At 48.4% G+C, this 24,033-nt stretch overlaps 1 protein-coding gene across 4 annotated transcripts in view; it reads right to left on the bottom strand.

The window, feature by feature from the left end:
• Positions 1-24,033, bottom strand: part of ACOT11 (acyl-CoA thioesterase 11) — an 89,090-nt gene that overhangs the window by 5,772 nt on the left and 59,285 nt on the right. For 3 of the 4 annotated variants that reach the window (XM_090048560.1, XM_090048556.1, XM_090048558.1), the window contains 10 exons: positions 20,582-20,632; positions 18,180-18,240; positions 17,276-17,377; positions 14,814-14,949; positions 13,276-13,432; positions 7,587-7,706; positions 5,955-6,099; positions 2,946-3,001; positions 1,104-1,170; positions 555-638 (listed from right to left, as the gene is read on the bottom strand). In XM_090048560.1, coding sequence (XP_089904686.1) covers positions 555-638; positions 1,104-1,170; positions 2,946-3,001; positions 5,955-6,099; positions 7,587-7,706; positions 13,276-13,432; positions 14,814-14,949; positions 17,276-17,377; positions 18,180-18,240; positions 20,582-20,632 — 979 coding nt within the window. The remainder of the gene's footprint in view (positions 1-554; positions 639-1,103; positions 1,171-2,945; positions 3,002-5,954; positions 6,100-7,586; positions 7,707-13,275; positions 13,433-14,813; positions 14,950-17,275; positions 17,378-18,179; positions 18,241-20,581; positions 20,633-24,033) is intronic. The other variant, XM_090048557.1, reaches the window with a different exon arrangement.

Below are 24,033 nucleotides of genomic sequence, written 5' to 3'. Positions count from 1 at the left end.
CATAGAAAAATAGAGCTGGAAGGGACCTCCTGGCTGACCGTGCACAAAACCTGCCTTTTAATTGAGCTGGCACTAGTGACATCGAGTCATGGGAGTAAAACACAAGCAGGAGTCTGCGAGAAGTCTCCAGGATGACGTCCGTGGTCTAGGTGTTCAGAGCAGCAGAGTCGGATCAGTTAGATTTTACTAGCAGCTAAGGAGGAGCTGGCTTTACTTCAGGAACGACAGCAGGTACCTTTGGATACCTTTCCAGGGGCATCTCTGAAAGCTACATGCTTTACATTTGCACTGCTGTCACACATAGGAATGTGTGGATGGGGTGCAAGTTCAAACGCATTTGCACTTGCTAGTACTTAACCACATGTTCCATGAACATGAGCTTTTTATGCACAATCCCACTCAATCAAGCATGTTTGGATACATGAGGTTTGGAGTACTGGGATGGAAGAAGGAATGACTGAACCAGCTCCCGGGGCAGAGAAGGAAGGGGCGTTCTCCATACAACAGCAGAAAGTCCCTGACCTGTGGGCAGGGGGCAAAGCTGGCTTCAATACCTTGTCTATCTCTGTGGCGAGTACCCAGTTCGTTTTCGCTACAAGAGTCTTCAGTGCAGACACGTTGTTGTAGCTCAGATACACCTACATGCAGAACACAAGTAAACACAATAGGAGCCACTTTGAACTGCTTTTCCTACAACCAAACCCAGCCCACACAACAGTATGACTTACGGCTACTTGAACGCTGAGTTAGTTAAAAGGGAAGTCAGAGGTTAAAAAGGAATTCAGCTTTCCAATTAAACTCTTCACGGCAATCGTTACAATGCCCGTTGCATTGGCCAATAAAAGTTGCATGTTTCTGTCTGCCCAGTTTCTACAGACAGTGGTTTATCATTGATAACACTTCTTATTCAGTCCCGTCACTGTTACAGGGTCCTTTAAAACTGGCTGGAAAGGATCTTTAGGTGCTGGTTAGTGCCCACTGCACCTTCCCAAATTTCCCAAACCTAAGCCTTGACATAAGTTCCAGGTAGCCCCCAGGCCTTACTGTACTGCATGGGGCTTACTGGGGAGGACAGAGCCAACAACCACAAACATTTATGTTACCTTGTTGCTTTGGTCCCAGGGCACAGACAGCGGGACTTCGGTCTGTTTACAGGAAATGACGTATTTCCTATGGAAACCAAAGAGAATAGTATCGGTTACTGCCACTCCGACCTCCAGCAAGGAAATGTTCTTCTCTTAGCTAGAGACTGGAGAGAGAAAGAGCGGCTGTCAAGTTTTGACTACAAGGCCTGTTCAGGAACAACAGCCCAAAGATGTTGCCTTAAAGACTTCTTGGCACAAACTGCAGCAACACTTTCCAACCTTAATTCTAGAAGAGCTTTAAAAGGAGAGGGAAGTACCACAATCACCTGTTTAACTGATGGGGAAATGAAGGCACAGAAGGACAACGACTGGCACAAGTTGCATGACAGAGTCAGGAACAAGTGCCAAGCCCTGGCGAGGTTAGTAAGAGTAAGCACCGCAGCATCCCAACATGGACCCACTGGCTCCACACATTTATTTCTACCATCTTTTACCTACTAGATCTCACTGTTTTGTTTTTTGCTCCAAGAAAGTCACAGGCAGTAATTCTAACCTGGATGCAGGCTGGCCAGGCTCCTGGGCAAGCCCCTTCTCTTTGCCTCAGCTTCCTCAAGATGATGAGTGAGGATAATAAATAAATGAGCCTCCTTGGCTCACAGAAGGGAGGTAAAAGTGAACGCCTATGAAGCATCTCCAAGATGAGCAGTGCTTCAACATACTCCTCATTTCCATTACTATTCTGCATTACTTACTTAAAGAGATGGTGCATTACTTACCATGATATCTAGACATTACCATGTATTCAACTTTACATCTGATGCAGTGTGTACATCACACCCTTGTACTCTGGACCATGTACTCGGGGTGCTGCAGTGAGCACTCCCTTGTACGCTGGATGTTGCTCTCCCTTCCCTAGCAAAGGCTGTATGTTCACACTGTTCCTTCTCAAGATGGCTTTAATGCAGCATCATTGTCTTGGGAAGCCTAGCCTCGCATCCTCACCCTGGTCCCAGTCTAGATACTCTAATACATTAGAGACGACTGGGTAACACAGATATGAATGCTCTGATTGTTCCCAGTGACCTAACAGGAGGCTGCAGAGGTTTCTGATGTGACCCAAAGACAGAAGCCAAAGCCAAGCAAACAGAGACTCTATTTGCAAAATAAATCATCACAGGGCCACGTCCAAATTAGAGCTTCCCACAGGTCCCTTTCCACGAGCCCCTGCTTCAGACAATAAGCTGGCCAAGGAAGGCAGCCTGCCTTGTGGCATTTAGAAAGTTTCCTGAATGCTGATCTATTTTCTCATACCCACCTCATGGAGGAGGCTGGACAGTGAAGCCTTCCCAATGTCACACCCCAATGTTCCAGATCGACATGCAAGAGGTGTTACATATCTGTTATCATTAAAGGGTCCTTCGTGAGAGCATCTAGCTACAGATTTAGGGGCGAGAGTGTCAGCCTTGCTCTGGACTTATCCCTCGTTGACCTAGCTGTAGGTGGATCACTTGGTCATTCTGGTTAGGGAGTCAAATGTGGCCGGGGTGATGCTAGTTGTATCACTCCTAGGTGTGGCACTGGACCACTGTCCCTAAAGTACACTAGTTTGACAGGCTGCTAGCTCAAGATTGACCCCTGACTTTTTTTTCTTTTTTTTTTTAGTATATTAGAACCACATTGCGCAGCCCTCCTTCCTCCCTTTCCCCAATATATAAAAACTTGAATTTCAGCTCTTATGGAGTTGTCTACATACATTCATTCAGAGCAGAACTTGGGCTGAACCATAATGTTCTCTATAGATCACCATATTGCCCAGTGTGTGGGGCTATTTTTAATTCGAGGTTGTTCTTTTCCACTCACCTGTCCAGTCTAATTTTCTTCCTAGCACTAGCTTCTCTGTACCGTCTTTCTCCATCCTGTTAAACAAAAACAGGTTTATTAGGTTAAGCCGTGTGTGTGTGTGTGTGTGCGCGTGTGTGTGTGGTGGGGGGAGTGGGAGGGCTGGAATAACCAACAGTGTTCAATAAGAAACAAATTTCCAAGAAAAGTATGAATTAATAGCCCCATGATCTCCACTATCTATGCAGGAGACATGCACGGTGCAGGAATGGAAATGTGCCCTTATCCATCTTACAACTTAAGTTTGCTTAAGATTAGCTCTGAAATCTTTTGCCCTCGCACAATGGAAGTGTAAAGCATGGCAGGCAACTGGAACAACAAACAGCATCTTGGCTCTGCCGACAGCTTGGAAAAGGCTTGCCCTCCTCGAACCAGTTCATGAAACAGTGTTCTTAAAAGGATTTGTTTTTGCAATAGAGATGCAAACTCCCTGCTGTGTCCTTTCACCCAAATCTCCAGCAGCCCATCCCAGAGTGCTTTGCCTTCCATATATCATGGCACTTACATTATACATCTGAAGTTTATATCCCCAGTTAAGGCAGAATAGGATAGGTTCAAGGTTTTCCCAGCTAAGCAACACTGCAGGAGCACAGATGGTACCAACAAAGCTGCCCAATTGTGTCCATCATGGCTGGGATGAAGCAGCATGCTACGGTTCACGGTCAGAGCAGGGCCAATAGCCCTGCACAGCTATACGAGTATAAAGGATGCTGGCCACAGCCCCATGTTGCATGACTTCCATGCCCCCTTGCCAGACTCTGCTAGGCCCTGCCTCTGCTTGCCAGTCACTGTAAACAATGAGTATTAATTTCTGCCGATTTTCCAGATCTGTAGATACAGCTGACTTACAGGGACTGTTTCCAGTTCTGCTGTCATTTGCATTAAAATTCCGATTATCCCAGTGAATTCATCGCCATTTTTTCAACTGAAAAAGTCAGTCAACCTCCTGAAATTAGAGCCCTAACAGAACGCTTTAAAACAGATGTAATGAGTTTTCCAAACACGTTATAAATTAAGAGTTAATTGTCCTGCATTCAAATTTTCTTTAGTAAACTAGACAATAGGCATCATAATATTCATCTGTGGCCCAAAAGGGACTGGAAGCAGGTTACACCATTCAACCGCCACTACTTAGTCATTAGCATCTTTTAGTGAACTTGTCCCTAGCAGCGGTAGAGGCATGGAAGTCACGTCAATCTAGAGCCGATTACTGCAACAGCATTTAGGACCTGCCAGCCAGCCAGCCGCCAGGGGGTGAGAGAGTGCCAATTAAGAAAGCCAGTTCCTTGGTGACATGAATGCAGTTGATAGATGGCACAAAGTAGAACCATGTAGCTTTGAACCCTGCCAGAAACCGAATGCAGAGGAGTAGGGAGTTCGCCGGTTCCAAAACAAAGGAGAGAATATTAAGCACTTATTAGAGAGAAGTATACAAGCGTGTGCTGTGTTGCTTTGGGCTTCTGGTAACAAAGGACTGATGACTTAATTTAAAGCATTTCTCTCTAGGGTCACACAGGCCTTGGAGGGCTGGTAAATAAATGGTTTCTGGTACTTTGCTAACAGCTGAATGCTCTTTTGCATACTTGACTACACATGGAGTTAGCTAGCCAAGGCCAGAATCCTGCACTCACCAAACACATGAATAGCTCCATTGAAGAGATAAGGGCTTGACTGAAGAAGAGGAGATTAAGGTGGTGACATGACAGCAGCTTCCAAATATTTGAAAGGCTGCCATAAAGGGGAGGGTGAACAACTGTTCTTCCTTTGCTGCAGAGGTCAGGATACAAGGCAACGGGTTTAAATGGCAACAAGGCAGATTTAGATTAAAGGGCCATTGAACAATGCAACAAGTAGCCTAGGGAGGTTGTGGAGTCTCCTTTATTGGAGGTTTTCAAGAAGAGGTTGGATTAGTATTTGTCTGGGATGGTTTAGGAATAAAGAAGACCCCTGAGGTCCCCCTATCCCCTTGAGCCATAGGACCCCATGACTATGACTCTGTGCCCTGAAGCCAATAGTGAAGCTCCCATCGACTTTGATGAGAGCAGAGTCAGGTGCAAGGGGGCCAAACTCGCGGTGCAGTTGCAGTTGTATAGTGGGCTCCTAGGTTCTTAAGCCCAGCAGATTTCAATGGGAGCTCAGGACTTTTACAAGGCTGGTTGGGCAGAGGTGGGCACCTTTAGACACCCAATGACCTTTGCGCACCTGTCCTGAGGTATGCAAGTATTTGCTGTGCCCGAACCCAAGGCTTCTTACCCAGTCAAAAATAAAAGTCTGCCACGTGCCACCTATATTGTAATAAGCTTCTGGTTCCACCCATCAAAATTAAACAAGGCAAAGCATCAAAAGTGGAAGGTCTTGAGTCCTGCTGTACTCCCTGGTCACAATGATATTTATACAGCTAATGAACACAGCATACCTGATGACTGAAACCTATGTGGCCCCAGATTAAATTAGCAGAAGATATCTTTGCTGCTCTCTTCTTTGGGGATTTACCCTGAGATATACACCTGCTTGTTCTAAACCTGTTTATATGACATGTCCTTCAGCATAATGGCATGCAAGTAAAATATGGTTTAAGAGGCTCTGAAAACTAAACAGCCTAATAGATTTTCATTCTTTCCAGTAAATGGCAAGAAAGATGAGATCAAAAGAGTAAGCAATATTCTATTAAGTCCTGCATGGCTAATACATTTCAATCTCTGGTTTATTTTATTATTATTATTATTATTACTATTATTATTTATACAGAGCAATCCATTTAATTCCCTCGCTATTGAACACTTTGATTTCCATCATCATAAACTGCACTTGTCTTGCACAAAATCAGATAAGGCAATAAAATCAGAGCCTTTCAAAGCTTGGGACAAAACAAGGCTCAGCTGCACTCTGCTCCTCAGGACCACCACACAAGGGACTCAGATGCAGCCAGGCCATTTTCCGGGCTGCCTCAGCTATGTTTTCCAGTCTTACCCCAGGTTCTGGCACAACCACTGGAAGGGTACGGGGCTGGCCCTCTTCATCTAGGACAACAAAGGTCATGAAGGCACTGTTGATATGTCTTCGACTCACTTTCATTTCTTGTCCGTAGGCTTCTACGCATACCCCAACCTCCATGCTGGGAATATAAAACAAGAACAGAAGCATATAAAATGCTGTGTCTGCTGCAAAGAAACACTACTGCTTAGGTCTGCGATTCTCAACCAGAGTGTCGTAGCACCCTGGGGTGCCTTGAGATTCTTTCAAGGGTGCTGTGGGGTGCTACACAATGTTAGCACTGTTAGGGGTGCAGGATAAAAACTCAGCGGTTTCCTCAGCCTGAAGAAGGGTGTTTGTACCCAAAAGCTTGCAAAGAAGAATTTTCCCCAACTATTTTAGTTGGTCTAAGAAAAGATACTGGGTTTACTCAACGGACCCCGTCTGCCTGAGGTTTCAAATAGGAATCTAAAGCATTAAAAATATTCTGAATTGCTGCGGCCTTTCCAAGTTCTCTGGCATAGAAGAATCACTCTATTATTTTTCTGTAGTCAAAAAATGAGTGAAACTAAGAGCTGGGATTTTCCAAGGGAGTCTCAAGTCTAACGAGGGGTGCCTCAAGTCTAAGAAACATTTGAGAACCACTGACTATATCAGATTTACCCAAAGAACCTCGTCTGCCCATGTCCTTAGACCAACACCCCTGACTTAGCTAAAGAAATCCGGCCTTCCATACATTACTTATTTACCACTATCTGCCCAGGAGCCTGAGAAAGGCCTCCTGGGATTAGAGCTGCTTGGTCAAAGAGATGTGAACAGAAAGAAAAGTTGAGCGGGGGGAGCTCAATTTGTTGAAACTTGATGAAATTTTCATGAAAATTTGACACTTTGGTTAAAAACAAACAGTGGAATTTATGAATTTTTCTCCCCTTGGTTTTTGCTGTTGCTTTTCGGCATGTGGGACCTTTTCTGCTCACAAAGATTAGATACCAGCAAATTTCATCACAGACTCCCAGGGATTTTAAAAGGAGTTCAGAGAATCATAGAAAAGTAGGACTGGATACACGCATGGTTTCCAAGAGGAGCTAGAGACCCTATAACGTCTGGTTTAAAACACTCCCAGTGAAATCTACTTTTCCTCCCTCTGATGTTTAAATGAGACCCATATCAGAACTAAAACGAAGATGCACAGTCACTGATCATGACACACAAGATGGTTCAAATAGGTCTTTCGACCTCCTGTTTCCACAGGTTTATCCAGTTGACTTTGGTCTGCCCTGAACCCATTTAAAGGTTTTTAGATTTTAAACCAGGCTGATTCAAATTCAGTCTTGGAAGCTGGCCTTAAGTCCTGTATCAAGCCGATTTCTGAGTCAGTAATTTGTTCAATAATTTAGTGGGGAACATCATGTCTCTTTATTCAGACCTAGTCTCCTTACGTAGGCTCAGGCACCAAAACTGAGCAGAACGGGCACATGACATCAACACCACCTCCCTTTTCAGTCATTTTTCCCTCGTGCAAAATCAATCAGCCAGCAGTTTAATCTTCAAATACAAAGAAAGCCAACTTCTGAATTTTCCCCCCCACAATCTATTCCAAGCCCACATCAGAGCCAGCTAGGTTCATACCTGTTTTTGAATACATTATTAACAATAGCTTTTAGCAGGAGGCGGTCCCCGACTTGAGACGGTCCCCTGAAATGGAACATTTCTATGGCCTTCAGAGTTGGGTGGGCATGGCACAGCCGGCTGTAGGATGGGAACAAGATCAGATTACAAAAGGTATCAAAAAGGGGAAAAACATTGACCTAATGACACCGTACAGATAGCTGTGGCCTGCCGGCCTGTAGTGGATGAAACAGCAAATGCAGTCGAGTGGTCTCCGCCAAAGGACAAGAGCTCAGAACCAAAATATGTTTTAACGCTGGGCCAGCTTTTCCCATTACACCGTACCCAGCAAGCCTTAGATATTTCAACCAATTTTCTGCTCCTATCTGCTCAGAAAGGCTGCGGCTGAGGTCCATCTACCCCTCCGTTTTCATCCGTCTAAGCATCCCTCTTGGTTAAGCCTTAAATCTCTTGTCCCTCCCATCCAACATCATGGCTAATCATCATTTCATGCAATGGAAAAGCATCATTTTATCGTCCAGTCTAGGGTGAGTGCAACCAGGATGGAAACCTGGCACAGTTCTCCCAGTAGGTCATCAAGACAGGTCTTTCCAAGCCATTCTCTGACAAGGGGAGAAGGGCACACTCAAACCATCCTATTCCTCTCAAAGGCCATACAAGCCTTAATCCTCCCTTCATCAGAGTCAGGGAAGGAAAGGAGCTTGGTTTAAAACATATTGCCCACAACACAGCTTTACAGCATAGCTTCCTCTGGGTACCGCACTGCAGCATTAGCACTTGGTTGGAGCCCAAGTGAAGACGTGGACTTGGGCCCACATTTATTTTGGCACGGAAGTGAGAACGTAACTGTCTGGCTGATGGTATCATCGCACTGTCTAGTCCATCACAATGTGCCTGGAACTTTGGATACATTAAATACATTTTATAATTAAGTAGATGCAGAAAAGTATGCTTAAAATCTGAACTCAAACCCTTCAAGTATAGCTGTTCCGGGACCACAGCTCATGCTCCCCCATCAATTTGGAATAGCAACTACTTGGTTTTCAGTGAATACTAGCTAGAAAATTCAGAGTTAGCATCTGAAGTTCAAAAACCATGTGCAAGGATAGACAGAGAAAACTGGGATAAAGCACTTAACTCCCTCACTACTTCCCTTCCCAAGGAATAGTACACAGGGGACCATCCACAAGCCATAACTGCTGCCTCTGTGGTGCCATGTACTAAACACATGCTGACTGGTCCAAGACAAATGGTGTTAGTCTCTGACCTCCTCCAAGGTTTAGAAAGAAATGTTTCCAAGATCACAACAGCACCCACTAAAAATCTGCCCCGATCAAGAGACAGCACAAGGTCGCTTATTGGGGCAGAGTACAGAAACGCTGCTCAGCACCACACCACAAGTGCTTTTCAATGCACATGGCAAGAGTCCCTTATGGGAGACATACTGCTACAGCCAACCCATGTGGATTATGCTTCCCATACGTTGACAGAAGGAAGTACAACAACAGCCAACTAACTCAGTCTGGGGCAGCCGGGTGTTCCCATCCCTCCTGGATATAGTTTCACAGTTTCTAGGGTCGGAAGGGACCTGAGCACATCATCAAGTCCGACCCCCTGCCTTGGCAGGAAAGAGTACTGGGGTCAAACAACCCCAGCAAGGTGTTCATCCAGCCTCCTCTTAAACACCCCCAGGGCAAGAGCCAGCACCACTTCTCTTGGAAGCTGGTTCCAGATCCTAGCCGCCCTGACAATGAAGTAGCGCCTCCTGATGTCTAGCCTGAATCTGCCCTCTGCCAGCTTGTGACCGTTATTCCTGGTCACTCCTGGCGGTGCTCGGGGGAACAGGGACTCCCCCAGTGCCTGCTGGTCCCCTCTGACTAGCTTGTAACAGGCCACTAGATCCCCCTCAGCCTTCTCTTGTGGAGGCTGAACAGGTTCAGGTCCCGTCGCCTCTCCTCGTCGGGCCTGCCCTGCTGCCCCCTGATCATGCAAGTGGCCTCCTGTGGACCCTCTCCATGTTGTCCACATCCCTCCTGAAGTGCGGTGCCCAGAACTGGACGCAGTCCTCCAGCTGCGGCCTGACCAGTGCCGCACAGAGGGGGAGGGTCACCTCCCCGGACCTGCTCAAGATGCATCTGTGGATACAGGACAAGGTGCGGTTGGCCTTCCTGACTGCCTCCCCACACTGCCGCCCATGTTCATCTTGGCATCAATGATGACTCCAAGATCCTTTTCTGCCTCTGCCCTGACGAGAAGGGAGTCCCCAGCCTGTAGGTATGGAGCCGGTTGTTCCTCCCCGGGTGCAGCACCTTGCACTTGTCAGTGTTGAATCCCATCCTGTTCTCATCCGCCCACCCCTGTAACCTGTCTAGGTCCAATTGCAGCCTATTCCTCCCTTCCAGTGTGCCCGCTTCCCCCCACATCTTAGTGTCATTCAGCAAATTTGAAGAGGTGCTTTTTACCCCCTCGTCCAAGTCACTGATGAAGATGTTGAACAGTGCAGGCCCGAGGACCGAGGCCTGGGGGACCCCACGGCCCACCTCCCTCCAGGTCAAATAAGACCCGTCTACCACCGCTCTCTGGGTGCGGCCCTCCAGCCAGTGGGCAACACATCTGACTGTGTGGGGTCGACACCACAGCCCCCCAGTTTCTTAATGAGAATGGGGTGAGAGACAGTGTTGAAGGCCTTCCGAAAGTCCAGGAAGACGATGTCCACTGCTACCCCTGCGTCTAAGGATTTGGTGACCTGGTCGTAGAAGGCCACCAGGTTGGTCTGACAGGACCTGCCTCTAATGAACCCGTGTTGGTTGCCCCTAAGCATGATCTCCCCCGCTCACCCCTCGTGGACGTGTGCCAGAATAATTCTTTCAGAAAGCTTACCCAGGATCAAGGTAAGACTAACTGGCCTATAATTTCCCAGGTCCTCCTTCCCCCCTCTTTTGAAGATGGGAACCACGTTGGCCCTCTTCCAGTCCTCTGGCACCACACCAGAGCACCACGAGTGCTCGTACAGCCGTGCCAGGGGGCCCGCAATGACCGCAGCTAATTCCCTCACCTTCACTCGGGAGTGGAGATCGTCTGGACCAGCTGATTTAAACACGCCCAGTCCCTCCTGAAGTTCCCTGACTCGGTCCTCACTGACCCTTGGCCTAGCTGCGCCTCCCCTGGGGCCTATGGGGGTCCTGGTGGGGGGGGGGGGTGACCCAGTCCCTGCTCAGAAAAATGGAGGCAAAGCAATTGTTAAAAAGGTTAGCTTTGTAACCATCAGATTTCCTAGAGTGTCCTGCAGAGGCCCAACGTTACCCGGTACCTTCTTTTTAGCCCCTACATATTTAAAAAAGGACTTCTTGTTGTCCTTGATCCAGGTCCCTAGTCCCAGTTCCATCTCCACCTTGGCCTTCCTGACTGCCCCCCTGCATCCCTGAGCAACTGAGGTGTAGCCCCCCCAGTGATGGCCCCTCCCTGCCATATACATGACCTGTTCCAACGATGCAACCTGACCTCTAACACAGCGAGGCCTATTGACTATTGTGAGATCCCAGATGTCAGACCAACCTGATTGCCCTTTACGATCAGGTCACAAAAGCATTGGATGCAGGTGACACTGTGGACGTAGTCTTTCTGGACTTCAGCAAGGCCTTTGACAGCATCTCCCACCCCAGCCTCATTAAAAAACTAGGTGACTGTGGCATTGATGCCTACACAGTCGGAGGGATTGCAGATTGGCTGAAGGGTCGTACTCAGAGGGTGGTGATGGACGGGTCATATTCGACCTGGGGAGAAGTGGACAGTGGAGTCCCCCAGGTCTCGGTTCTTGGGCTCGCTCTGTTCAATCTCTTTATCAGCGATTTGGACGACGGGGTGAAAAGCAACTTGTTTAAATTCACTGATGATACCAAAATTTGGGGTGAGGTGAGCATGCTAGTAGGGAGGGAAAGACTGCAGCGAGACCTGGATAGGTTGCAGGGGTGGGCTGACATAAACAGGATGCGTTTCAATACTGACAAGTGCAGGGTGCTGCACTGGGGCAGTAGTAACCAGCAGCACACTTATAAGATGGGAAACTCCCTTCTTGAGAGCACGGAGGCAGAAAGGGATCTTGGAGTCATTACTGACTCCAGGGTAAACATGGGCCAGCAGTGCGAGGTCATGGTTGGCAGGGCTAACCGCACCTTGTCGTGCATCCACAGATGCATCTCAAGTAGGGCCAAGAAGGTGATCCTCCCCCCCATGCGGCACTGGTCAGGCTGCAGTTGGAGCACTGCGTCCAGTTCTGGGCGCCGCATTTCAGGAGGGATGTGGACAGCATGGAGAGGGTCCAGAGGAGGCCGCTCGCATGATCCGGGGACAACAGGGCAGACCCTACAATGAGAGACTGCGGGACCTGAACCTGTTCAGCCTTCACAAGAGAAGACTGAGGGGGGACCTGGTGACCGTCTATAAACTCACTAGGGGGGACCAGAAGGGTTTGGGAGAGACCTTGTTTCCCCTAATGCCCCCCAGGGTAACAAGGAATAATGGCCACAAGTTGTTGGAGAGGAGGTTTAAACTAGACATCAGGAGGCGCTACTTCACAGTCAGGGCGGCTAGGATCTGGAACCAACTTCCCAGGGAAGTGGTGCTGGCTCCTACCCTGGGGGTCTTTAAGAGGAGGCTTGATGCCTACCTGGCTAGAGTCATTGGAGCCCAGTTTTTCTCCTGCCCAGGCGGGGTCAGACTTGAAGATCTACAAGGTCCCTTCTGACCCGACTTCTGTGATTCAATGATTCAATGTGTTTTGGACCTCATATAGCAACAGGTTACAGCCTCTGGTTCCAAAATGAGGATGGCATCATGACAAGACTTTGTGGAAATATAGAAAAAGGGTGGGAGGGTTTGAGATGCCAAATCTAGTCCATCCCCCTGCTCAGGGCAGGATAATCCCCATCTATACCATCCCAAACCAATGTTTGACTAACCTGCCCTTAACAATTCCCAGCACAGAGATCCCATAATCTCTCCTACCAATGTCTTAAATCGCCCTCATCATTAAAAAGTTCCCTCTCATATCCAACAGAAGCAGGCAAATTTAAATTTGGCAACCCTTGGCCAGCGAACCTGTTCAAGATTTGGGTGGCTGCAGACCCAATAGCCTGGAGAAGGCAAGAGGAGCCTGCCCCACCTCACAGTGCAAGGGTTAGACCTACCTAGCAGGAGACACAAGATCCACAAGTTGAGGTCACTACAAAGGACTGCTGGTGACAAAGTGGTGGCTCTCCTCTCTCAGAGTTAATAGCACCCCACATCTAAATGAGCTGTCGAGTTATTGTCCAGTTGTAGGCTCTGCGTCTTTGGATAAAACTGAAACCTGAGGTCCAGGCCACTTCAAGTCAGGAAACAGCACATGAAACACAGCACGTTTTTGACGTGTAGGAGGGAATTAGCACCTTGCAACCGGGGGCCCGAATCCTGGCCGGGTCATTATTTTGCACCCACCCTAAACTCCCTGTATCACTCCAATCGCAGGACACCCTGCAATGGCCTCCCAAACTGCTGTATGGGGTGGCTGTGCCCTGCTATAGTACTATGTCTTATGCAGTAATACTTACCACAGGAATGAAAGGCACACAGAGCATATGCAGCTGGACCCCCGTCCCAGGCAAAAGATCCTGCCGACAGCTGCCCTTTAACGGAGGAACCCAAGCCTCACCTTGCTGCTATCGTGGCGACGTTTTCCATCCAGGCCATGATCTGCCCACCAAAGGTGTTTCCCTGATGATTGGCATGAGGGGGCAGCACTAGCTCCACGCTCTCCACCCGGGTCTGTCCAGCAGGCACCATAGTCTTGCAGTCTCTGGTCTCACGCTCTGGGGTGGCAGAAACACACTGGCTTATCACAGCAGCATGAAAAAAGGGGCCTGCTAGGCTGATGAAAGGCTTAGTGGTGTCAGTCATTGCTTGACCATTGTCTACAAAAACCTCATGTCCCCTCTTCTCCCACAATGCCTGAGCACTTCCCAGCCCACAGCCACACTGAATCCAGAACTCCCTGTTTCACCTGTGTAACACCTACTATGCGGTCAGGTGAGGGCTACCTATGAACCTTTCCCCCACTCAAAGAAAACACCAGGTTTCCTTAACACGGGGCCTGGAGACCTTGTACCCATTGAACCCAGGGAGTAAAACATGGCTATGCACCTTTCACAGAGCTCTTGAGAGGGCCACAAAGAAGCAGGTCCTGCCAACCCACTCTACCTGGGCCAAACCTGGAAATGAGGAAAATTTCCTCCTCCTCCCTGGTGCAAATCTCAAGCACACAAACAAGGGGCTCAAAAGCAGAGTGTGTGTGCGTGCGTGCAAGTGGGGGGGGATGGACCAGCCCTTCAGGGTAGCTTCACTGCCTCATTTATGAGCTTGGCGTGAGCAGAGCACGAGCACATGATGGGTAGGGCAAGACCGTCCTTGGGAACGTTCTCCATTGCTCCGAGCGACCGGTTCACATGCACCCTCGGTCCAGGGATCAGGCCTGGCTAGCCTCTGCAGCCTGGCCTAACATCCCCACTTGGTCCTAATGGCATGTCCCACCCAAGAGACTTCAAGCCGATTGCTAATGTTAGCAAATGGCCTTGAACACAGCTGTTCTACCCCACTGGGTAAGAAGAGAGAGCAGCAGAAGTTGCTCAAAACCAGGTCAGTGGTAAAGCCTGTAACAAGGCCCTGCTGTGCCACCTTGTGCTGTAGACCATCCTCCCAGGAGCCTGCCAGGACAGGGCGGCACCAATAAGCCTTTTGGTGAAAGTAATAAGCCAAGCCAAAAACGTAACAATGCCTCAATAAACAATTAGCACTTCACAGGATTGGGGTACAGGCCAGGCTTGTTAGACACTTGACAGAGATCAAAGGCTGGAGAACAGTATACAGAGCCGACAGCTAGGAAGGGCCACGTTTTTGCCCCATCTCTACCAGCGAGTAGCTGCGTAGCAATGTCAGGTTCACTTTATGTGTTTGCCTGTGGACAATATTTAGTGCCCCGCTTCACAGGGATACTGGGAGAGGCATGTGGTCTGCCATGCATGGAAGACCACCTCCAAACTCCAGGGTTTTATAAGCAAATGCCAGATGTGAAACTGCTTTGCTGCAGACAGATGTGCCCAGACTGTTCTCTGTCCCCAGCTCAAGGCAATCGGGCCAATGCCCGGCACAGACTCCCATGGGACAGAGGGATGACAGACCCACAGGATAAGTTACCAGCTTGGAAGGAGCTGTTACTAAGAAGATCCTTGATGGTATCAGTGTGGACCAGCCTCATGCGGCGGCGCTCGGCTGCGATGCTGTATTCGGTCTTCTCCTCTTCTGTCTGAGGAATCACTGGCTTCAGTTTAATCTAGGCACAAAGGGACAGGACAGTAGAGCCTCAGAGGGATTGGCAGAGTCTGTATTCAGCTTTGCTCCTACCTAGGCTGTTTCCCAGGGAAACACTTCAACGGGAACCCTGAGGAGCATGTAAGACATCACTACCAGGCTTTATCTAGAGCAGGGCTGTCCAACTGGTGGCCTGTAAAGGGTTAATCTGTGCCCCCTGGCTTCCCACGCAGCTGCTGATTCCCCACTGCTCCAGCTGCAGTAGCAGCCAGGGTTTCTGTCCCCCTCCAGCTCCTGCTTCCTGCCCCCACACAACAGACAGTGCAATGCAATGCAGTGCAGCCCATGGTGCCTGCAAAGCTTGCAGCCAGGGACTTGAGGGTAAGACTAGGGTGCCAGTGTGTACCTGGTAGAGTGGGAGAAGGAGGGACCATGCAGGGTGCAGCCTGAAGGGCCCATGGGTCATGCTGGTATGACCCATGTAGTATGTGGCTCCTGCTGGTGTGGCCCACAGGGTACGTGGCAGTAAAAGATGGACATCTCTGATCTAGAGAGCTCATGCATCTCAGTGGTTCCCAAACCATGAATGCACCATTGCAGGTGGCAAACTTGGGTCATGCCAAGCCAGACCAAAGGTCCACCTAGCTCAGAGTTTGGTCTCCAGCAGTGGCAAGCAGAAGCTGCTTTGTAGGAAGAGTGGAAAAACACAGGGCATGTGTAGCTGATTGCACAGAGCTTCCCCATTTGCCATGTCACACATCAGGAAGAGTGCACAGTGGTCCACTGCCTTGGTTCAAGAGGTCTGGGACCCTGGTCTAGATGATACTTCTAGTCATGGGCCCCAATGTCTTGGGTGAACCGGAAAACTTTTCTATAAGGGGCAGCTCCTCCATGACACCATCTTCCAAAAGAACCCAACTGCACAGTATTTGCAGCATCAATACGTCCTTTGTGTCCAAAGCCTGTTTCATCAGAGGACCATGGTGCTCTTTACCAATACGAACAATGACCTGTATTGCTGTAGCATATACAGACCTCAACTGTGGCCAAGGCCCTATTGTGCCAGGCTTTGTAGAGACACACAGCAAGAGACAATCCCTGGCCTGGAGATCTTATGGTCAAATAGAGGAGGCAAAGGATGAAAATAAAAAGCATAGAGACTAGCCGTCACTCAACAAGTTAGAGGCAAAGCTGGGCATCAAACTGGGCATCCAAGTTCATGGCCAGTGCCCTGCTCTGTTAGGCCACATTGCCTCCGTATCAGTCAGAGCTATAATAATCTGATACGCCACAAGACACCTGTGTACGAGGTAGGGAAAGGCCAACCTGATTTCAAGGAGGCACCAGGGTGGCATGAAACGACTTGCCTACAGGCGACGAGACTTGAAGCAAAACCAGGGTTACAATCTGGATCTCCTGAGTCTCAGGCATCCTCCTCTTAAAGAAACCCCTCCTTCAGCTGCTGATGTGAATTTGGAAAGCTGTGTGCTACATGGCAGCTGGCTGACTACCACACACTGACCTGGGACGGGAAGTGGAGGTTGCTTCAACTGGCTGGAGGAGTTTGGTTAAAAAAACATTCCCCAAATAGCAATTTGGCTAGGACACCGTGGCTTTCCTCCAGGCACCTGCACTGTAGGGTTTTAATAACCACCAGGGGTCAGGAAGTAAGTGTAGTTATTACAAGAATATTTGAATCCTGAGTGCTTCAGGAAAAGCACAGAAATGCCATTTGTTTGTTAATATTTATAGAGAGACTTAACAACCCTTTGAGAATCTAGGCCTCACTATAAACAGGGCCCAGCTAGGGAGGCAGCTAGTCAAAAAAAGTGTTTATACAGATGTCCAGCAAATCCTGCAGTATTATTATTTCACATTTGCAGTAGGGTAACACCTAAAGGCCAGTCAGACCCAGGCTGACAGTTATTACACACACACTCAATAGAAGACAACCTAGTGGATCCTCTTACATACCTCCACGCCAAAGGATTGTGATAAATGCTGCAAAAGTACAAGCAAGAGACTTATTCTGTTAGAGCCAACAATTCAAATGCAGTGTTGCAAATGTCACGCCAGGTGTGTACCATTCAAGGTGCCACATTAGGGATATTCAAAGTCAAGATCAAAATACTGAGTCACCCAATACCTGATCAAAATACTGAGTCACCCAATACCTGATGACAACCGTGAGTCACCCAACACCTGATGACAACCATGGAAATCTTTGCAAGAGATCTCAAGGCAGACTCTGGAAGCAGCTCCACACAATGCCAGCAACTTGATTTCTTCCCCATGACCCAGAACTAGAAGTGACAGCAGCTCTAGCTTTGGAGGGGGTCTTCTCTTACCTTAGTGTTTGATGTGGTTTGTGCAACAAAGGTAGCATAAGCTTTGCATACGTTCCACTGCTCGCCGCTGCAGAGATCTTCATAGCTGACCTGGATCCCAACCTGGAATGGAGTCCAAAAGAGACACTGAACTACACAGGACCAGTCAATTCACAATGGCTTCAACTGCTCCTATGGAATAAAAGGAGGTGGAATAAATGAACCTGGGAAGTGTCACAAGCTTCCTTCCCCAAATAATGCAGGATATGGAGAGGATGCACTGACACAGGACCTCTGTTCCCATACTGAGGGACAGCAATTTGTTTGAGATGGGGAACAGTGAGAGCAACCATTGCTTGAAGAGTCCTGCTGCTTTCTAGTGATGGGATCACAGCACTAATTCCTTGGAGAGCAAAGCAAGCCAAATACTCCAGATCAGACTGTTTCTCCCCAAGCAAAGTAACTGAAACAAGTCAAAGACTGGGAGTCAGCAGACATCAGGGGCAGCAGGAGAAAAAAGGCTCTTCAGGGATTCTTACAGCATTAAAAGTATCACAATAAACAGATAAAAGAACAAGAGAATGACCTCTAAATAGGTATATATGCAGCCACATTGAGCTAAATGCACCTGATCTTGGATGCTAAGCAGCCTTGAACTTAGCTAGCTCTTGGATGGGACACCACTTTGCAAACCTAGGCACTGCAGATCCAGGCCAAGGGAGGTGTGTCCAGAGCACCTGGATCACAGAAAACTGGACTGTAGAAATCAAATGGGCAGCAAGACATTGCTCAGCCCCATTGTCACTGCCACGATGATGGGTGGGAAAGGAAGGAAGGTTGGGTCGGTAGTACCACTAATACAAGTGTTCATTGTGTGGACAGAGAAGCAGGAGAGGATGCAGGTAATGGGGTAAGGCATACAAACCTCCATGCTAGAGTTAAAGGCTCGGTTTACTTTTGCTTTGATGTTCACAACTTGCCCAACGCTGAAAAACAAAACAAAAAACAAAACTTACAAAAAAAATTTAAAAAATCGGAAAAGGTGTTACTGTGGGATCAGAGGGAAAACAGCCCACATGTACAAAACACACATTCACCTAAAAAGCAGTTCCACCTCCCTGGCAACCAGTCCCCGACAGTGCTGCAGTTAAGGTCTATACGGCAAATTAGCCGGCTTCCAGAAAACAATAGCGGATGTCCTATTAGCAGCTACTCTGACTTCCTTGGGACTGTGCATGAGGGTCACCAGGACAGGTCATGGAGCGGGTAGGGAACCATAGGTATCCTAGGGATTTATGAAAGGTAAAGGCTCTTCCATGGGCCGCAGCACAGAGAGGCGACTGGGCCCAGTCCTCATGTCCTTTTCCAGTACAACAGAGACGGCTCACAGATGAGATTTCATGCTTGAGTAATTTTACATTGAAATGGTATCCAGGTCTTGGGCTGCAACTCTGGATAGGAACGTAACAGCTGGCTTCTCTGCCCAGCCTGAAAGGTACCTGCTGTGATTAATGCAAGTGTGCAGGGGACACAGCCACATCCTGCCATTTAATATGCAGTCACAGGAGTCCCAGGGAGGAACGGCATAGGCCGCGTCAGGAAAGGTGGGAGAGGAGACAGGTCAGATTTCACCGAGACGGAGCCGATTTAGCTTCCACATCTGGAATTCTCCTGTCTACCCAGCAGGAGTGTATTTATTAACAAGGCCTGTTCTCGAATACTTTGGATGCCAGTTGTACTTGCTGGAGAAAGAGACCACAAAAACTGGAAACCAGCAGTCCTTTTAGACAAAGTGGCCCCTTTCTCCAAGGCAATAACAAATGCAATAGCTTCTCTAGCAAGGTTTTAAGTCGAGTTTAAGTATCCACAGACAGCTATGCATGCACACACATACTCACGTGCGCATGCACACTCACTCGCACACCGACCCTTTCAGGCTAACAAATCAGTGGCTGTTAAATCTGTAAGTGCAGTTAACCAGCATCATTGATCAAAATGGGCTAGTCTTTGCCAACTGCTTGATGAAAACAGGAATATTCCTTCCTTATTTTGGAAGGAAATAAAAAGAAAGATGCTAGAAAATTAAATGCAAAAATCTTTTGTTAATGCCACTGTCAGTTCATGCCTCAGTAAGTGCTCAGGTAAGTTTGAATACACAACCTTAGTGTTTCCTGTGCCCCAGTGCATGACAGTTAAGACTACTTCTTTCAGCTCCACTTATTTCAGCTACCAAAGCTGAGATGCACACAACCCGAACTACCGATTTTCATACATACCCCACCCCTCAAGACTAGGCACACAGCTTGAAATCTAGTCCAGTTTTTCAAAGCGGGTTCAGATCCAACCCCTTCCTCGACTGCCCCCACTTGTATTTTGGGGATTTACAATCCCACTGTCCTTGTTTCTCAGTCATTTTTCTTACCTTCCTTGCTGTGTGAACAGACCGTGGAGAATGCTAGACCATAGTGGGGAAACTGGCTATACCCAAAACCAAACCTAAGAAAAGAGGGACATGTTCCTCCCATAAAACCACTTTAAGTTACAGTCATCTTAAGTGTGACTTGAAGCGGTACAGCAGTGGGTGCCGGACCCTGCTGCATTACAGTCGTGGCGCGAGTACACGGCACAGCCCATACCACGGCACGGGCTGGCAGTGCAGTTCCCAGGGGTGACGGCTGCATCAAGCTTGTGAGCGAGGAGAGGGTGTAAAGTTGTACCCCGCCTGGGTGGGACCTGTCCGTGCCTAAAGCAGGGGTTCACAACCCTATCAGAGTCACAGCACCTCCACAACATTTCTGAATTTGGAGGCAGCCCCCCATTGAGAAGCAGCGTTGCACTGCCTCAGCTTACCTCAGTGGTTCTCAACTGGGGGATGCCACCACCAAGTAAGGGGCGCCAACTGTGTCAGGGACAAAGTGGCCTCCATCTCTACTGGTTTGGGGAGGCTGGAAACAATCAGCTGCTCACAAAAGTGGGTCCTTAAGTCTGGGAGAAGGGATTTCCAGCCATCCATTTTCTCAGCAAGCCAGCGCAGTGAACAGCCAGCTCACCCTACAGTTTCCATGCATGGCTCTCTCAATCAATCATATCCCCTTAGGAACACCAGCTCCCTTAGACGCCAGTGAAAACAACTTTTATGCCAACGCCAAGTTAATCTGAGGATTACTGAAACATTAAAAGATTAAGAGAACTGCCTCGGTGCATGTAATAGCTGGTAGGTATTGAGTGCTCATGTCAGTCAGGTTAATGCGACTATTCACAATGTCACTAGGTTAGGGCTAGCAACAAGTCTAAGTCTACTGCTTTCACTTTTGCAGTTGTTCCTACCAGAAATTGTCCTTCCCATGGTGTTGCCAAGGAGATATTATATGCATCTGTCTGATACAAAAGAAAGGCAATGTTTGGGTAAAAATATATACACAGAGAGAGAGTGTACATTGTACACGTGCAGAACTACTTTGACCACTTGGGAGGAACTGCGCCTCTTTTTGCTTTGTAACTGGGTTCATGTAGAGTGACTATCACCCCTGCAGGCTACAGCCAGGATCAAGGCCCTTGCGGGAGCTGTACAAGGTCACAAGACACGGGTTTTGGTTCCAGGGGCTCAAAGGCCACCTTTATAGTTAGGTGCAGGAGTTGAATGCACATTCAAAGGGTGTGCGAGTGGGAGGATCCCAGGAAGAGGAGATGGGACAACCAAGAATGCAGCTGACCACGTGCCTCACTCGATGTACAGTGTTTAATCAACAGTCTCAAGCAGTTTGCATTCTGATTTTTGCTGTTGATTGCTTCATGTACAGATCTGAAGGGTCAGGGACTCCGAAGGCACCTAACCCCATTACACCCAATAAAACTTTATCTTTCCACTTATTGCTTCTTATCGACTGATATAGCCCTCTGCTGTAAAAGCTGCAGGCTGGTTAAGGGTGCATGAAATAGCTCCTGTAGTTCTCTTCTTGAGATAGATCCAAAGACAAGTCCCTTACACACCTACACACCGAGGCATACACCAAGGGGTCTTTTCCATTTGCAAGCTAGTCAGTCAGTTATTTGCTAAAAGATAAAAGAAGAGTCATTTCAGGTCCTGCACCTGATGCCATCCCCCCCTCCCCTTTCCCCAACATCCTTTGCTGAGCCCTGTGGTTTTACAATCACATTTTCCTGGCTTTTAAAACGTGGGTCTCTCTCCCTTCATGGGTGTATGGGAAGGGAAATGAAATGCACACGAAGAAGCCAACCAGCTCTGGCCCTTATCCAAGGCTCGCTGGAAATAATGCAAAGGCTCCTCTGGTTTCTGTGGACTTTGAAGCAAGCTCTCCCCTGGGAGTCTAGTTAAAATATAAGACTAGGAGGAGTCAAGCCAGTTAAGATTCAAGTTCTCCCCAGGACGTCCTTAAGCAATGCTTGCAGCCCACTGAACAAGCTGCAGCTGTGGACAGATGCAGCTTTCCAAGGGGTCAGACTATTGACCCAGAAGGGTCTGATAGCTTCCGTCGGCAGATCAGCGATCAGTAATGCCAACAGCCCTGCAGTAGCAATTGCTGAAGGTAGGACCAGTGTAATAAAAATGTCCACAGAGCTCAGTTCTGCCTCCCGAGGTCCGAAGCATCAGTAAAATCAAAGTCGATGAGGTTCTTGAAGTAGTGTCTTGCTTCAGGTAGATTCATCCACAACTACGTGAAGAGTGTGCTGCACAGCTATATTCCAGCTCAGCCCATAATATTGTGTCCCCTCCTCGTCCCACCCTGAGGATCTGCTCTAGGAACGGAGAACACCCGGCCTATGCGAGTGCTGGCAAACAAATCATCAGGGGTCCTAACTCAGACCTGGCTGCAGGGTTTGGCACAAAATGTTTCCTCTCTACCACCTCTACCTCTGCTTGGGCTCAGGCAGGAAGGGGCCTTGCTCTAGCGCTCACGGCTCTGGCTTTAAGTCCCACCACCAACCAAGGAGCGTTTGCCTGGAATTACAGGCTCCCTACATGCGTCAAGTGGAGCCCATGCCCGAAAAGCAGGGACCGCGCGTACAATTAGACGGTCTTTACCACTGTGCGAGAGCTTCAAATGGTTTACTCCCACCTCTGTGGGCAGCAGGAGGACCTCAGCCTCCCCACTGAGGATGCCATCGCAGATTGCGCTTGATTATGCAGCATATTAGACCAGAAAGGACCTCAACCCTCAGACAGGGGCAGCATCTCCTCTGCGGTGTTCCCAGACAGAGCCTAGGCCACTGCAACTAGCAGCATTGCATACAGTGACTGTATATGAGATCACAGGTCTGTCCTTCCTTCCCTGGCTTGGGATGGATTCCCAGTAGGCTGGATTTCTCTGCCAGGACTTCCAAGTGCTGTCGGAGGACTCTGCTTGCATCAAAATCAGCTACTGAAAATCAGAGCATCATCAGTCCCTCCCTATCCCCTATGCTACTGCTCCAGAGTGGAAATGCAGCAGAAAAGACTGGAGGTGGTTTTAGCTTTTCTGTCTACCAGAGTTTTTAAGTAGGTCAGACAAGTCATAAGCGTTACTGAGTTCTGGATTACACACACACACCCCTCTTTGGCTGAGAAGAGCTTTATAGGAGGGTGCACGCATGCACACACAAACACACACTCCTCCTTGGCTGAGAAGAGCTTTATAGGAAGGTGCACACATGCACACACAAACGTGTACACACACACTCCTCTTTGGCCGAGAAGAGCTTTATAGGAAGGTGCATGCACGCACACGCACACACCCCCCTCCCTGGCTAAGAAGAGCTTTATAGGAAGGTGTTAAGCTCTTTAACAAGCTGCTTTCTCTCAATTTTTCAACATAACCTCACCACTGGGGAATTTAACTGGGTCTTGTCTTCACTAGAAGGAATCCTGCTTAAACACCCTTCTTCACAGTGAGTTGGAAGACACAATCCTGGCCAAGTGTCAAAGAGGACATGTTGTGCTCAGCCCTGTCCTCCGTAGGCATGCATAAAGCATAGCCTTTACGTCATAACTAATGACGTGAAGCCACACACGAGGAAGACTTGTCCTCGTCTGCACTGACCAGTCAGAATCATATCACTTGTCCTGGTCTTTTAAAATAGGAATCTCAAATTCAAGCTTCCTAGTAGAGGAAGCCTCACAGCAAGCAAGTCAGATTTTCCAGCTCCCAGGCCAAGACAAGCTGGCAGCAGCACGAGCATTACTTTGCAAAAGGGGAATTCTGGCTTCCTCCCAGCAGATACACATGACACTTGTGACCCGTCATCCTGGAAAGCAACTGCTCACCTCTCTTGACTCGGGGGGGTCGTACACACAGACTAAGGAAAGGAATATGAAGTCAGAGAGCGCGCCACCGCAACCGAAACTATAGGGTGGGTGAACTGATGGTCTCCCATTGGCCTGCCAAAAGCAGCAGCATCTCATTCTTCCCAGCTTAAAGAAACAGGATGAAGGAAGCTTCCAATAAGGCAACTGGCTGGGCCTTTTTAGGGAGTGTAGTTTTCAGTCAAAAGTTTCTCCCTGAGCAGATTTGCTTCTGTTGCACGTTTTAATTGTGATCAACCCTTGTTTGCATCAAGCATTAAAGTCATTAAAGATCTCAAAAGGTTTTCCACAGATGGGTAGAGCATGAATTGAAGACATCTGCCCAGCAACCCAGCGACACCGTCCCAGCTTGTGCTTTTCCACCTTGCTCATGTCTGAATGGAGGAACAAGCGAGGATTAACTTCAGCGACCCTCTGAGGGAACATCTCCTTCCCTCGCTACTGCAAATGCCTCCAGAAAATGAAGTGCTCTTCCAGA

This window comes from Crocodylus siamensis, chromosome 5, assembly GCF_052110815.1.
Source record: "Crocodylus siamensis isolate JL-2025a chromosome 5, ASM5211081v1, whole genome shotgun sequence".
Taxonomy (NCBI): Eukaryota; Metazoa; Chordata; order Crocodylia; family Crocodylidae; genus Crocodylus; species Crocodylus siamensis.
Note: the sequence above shows the minus strand (reverse complement) of the source record. Positions and strands in the feature narration are given on the sequence as shown.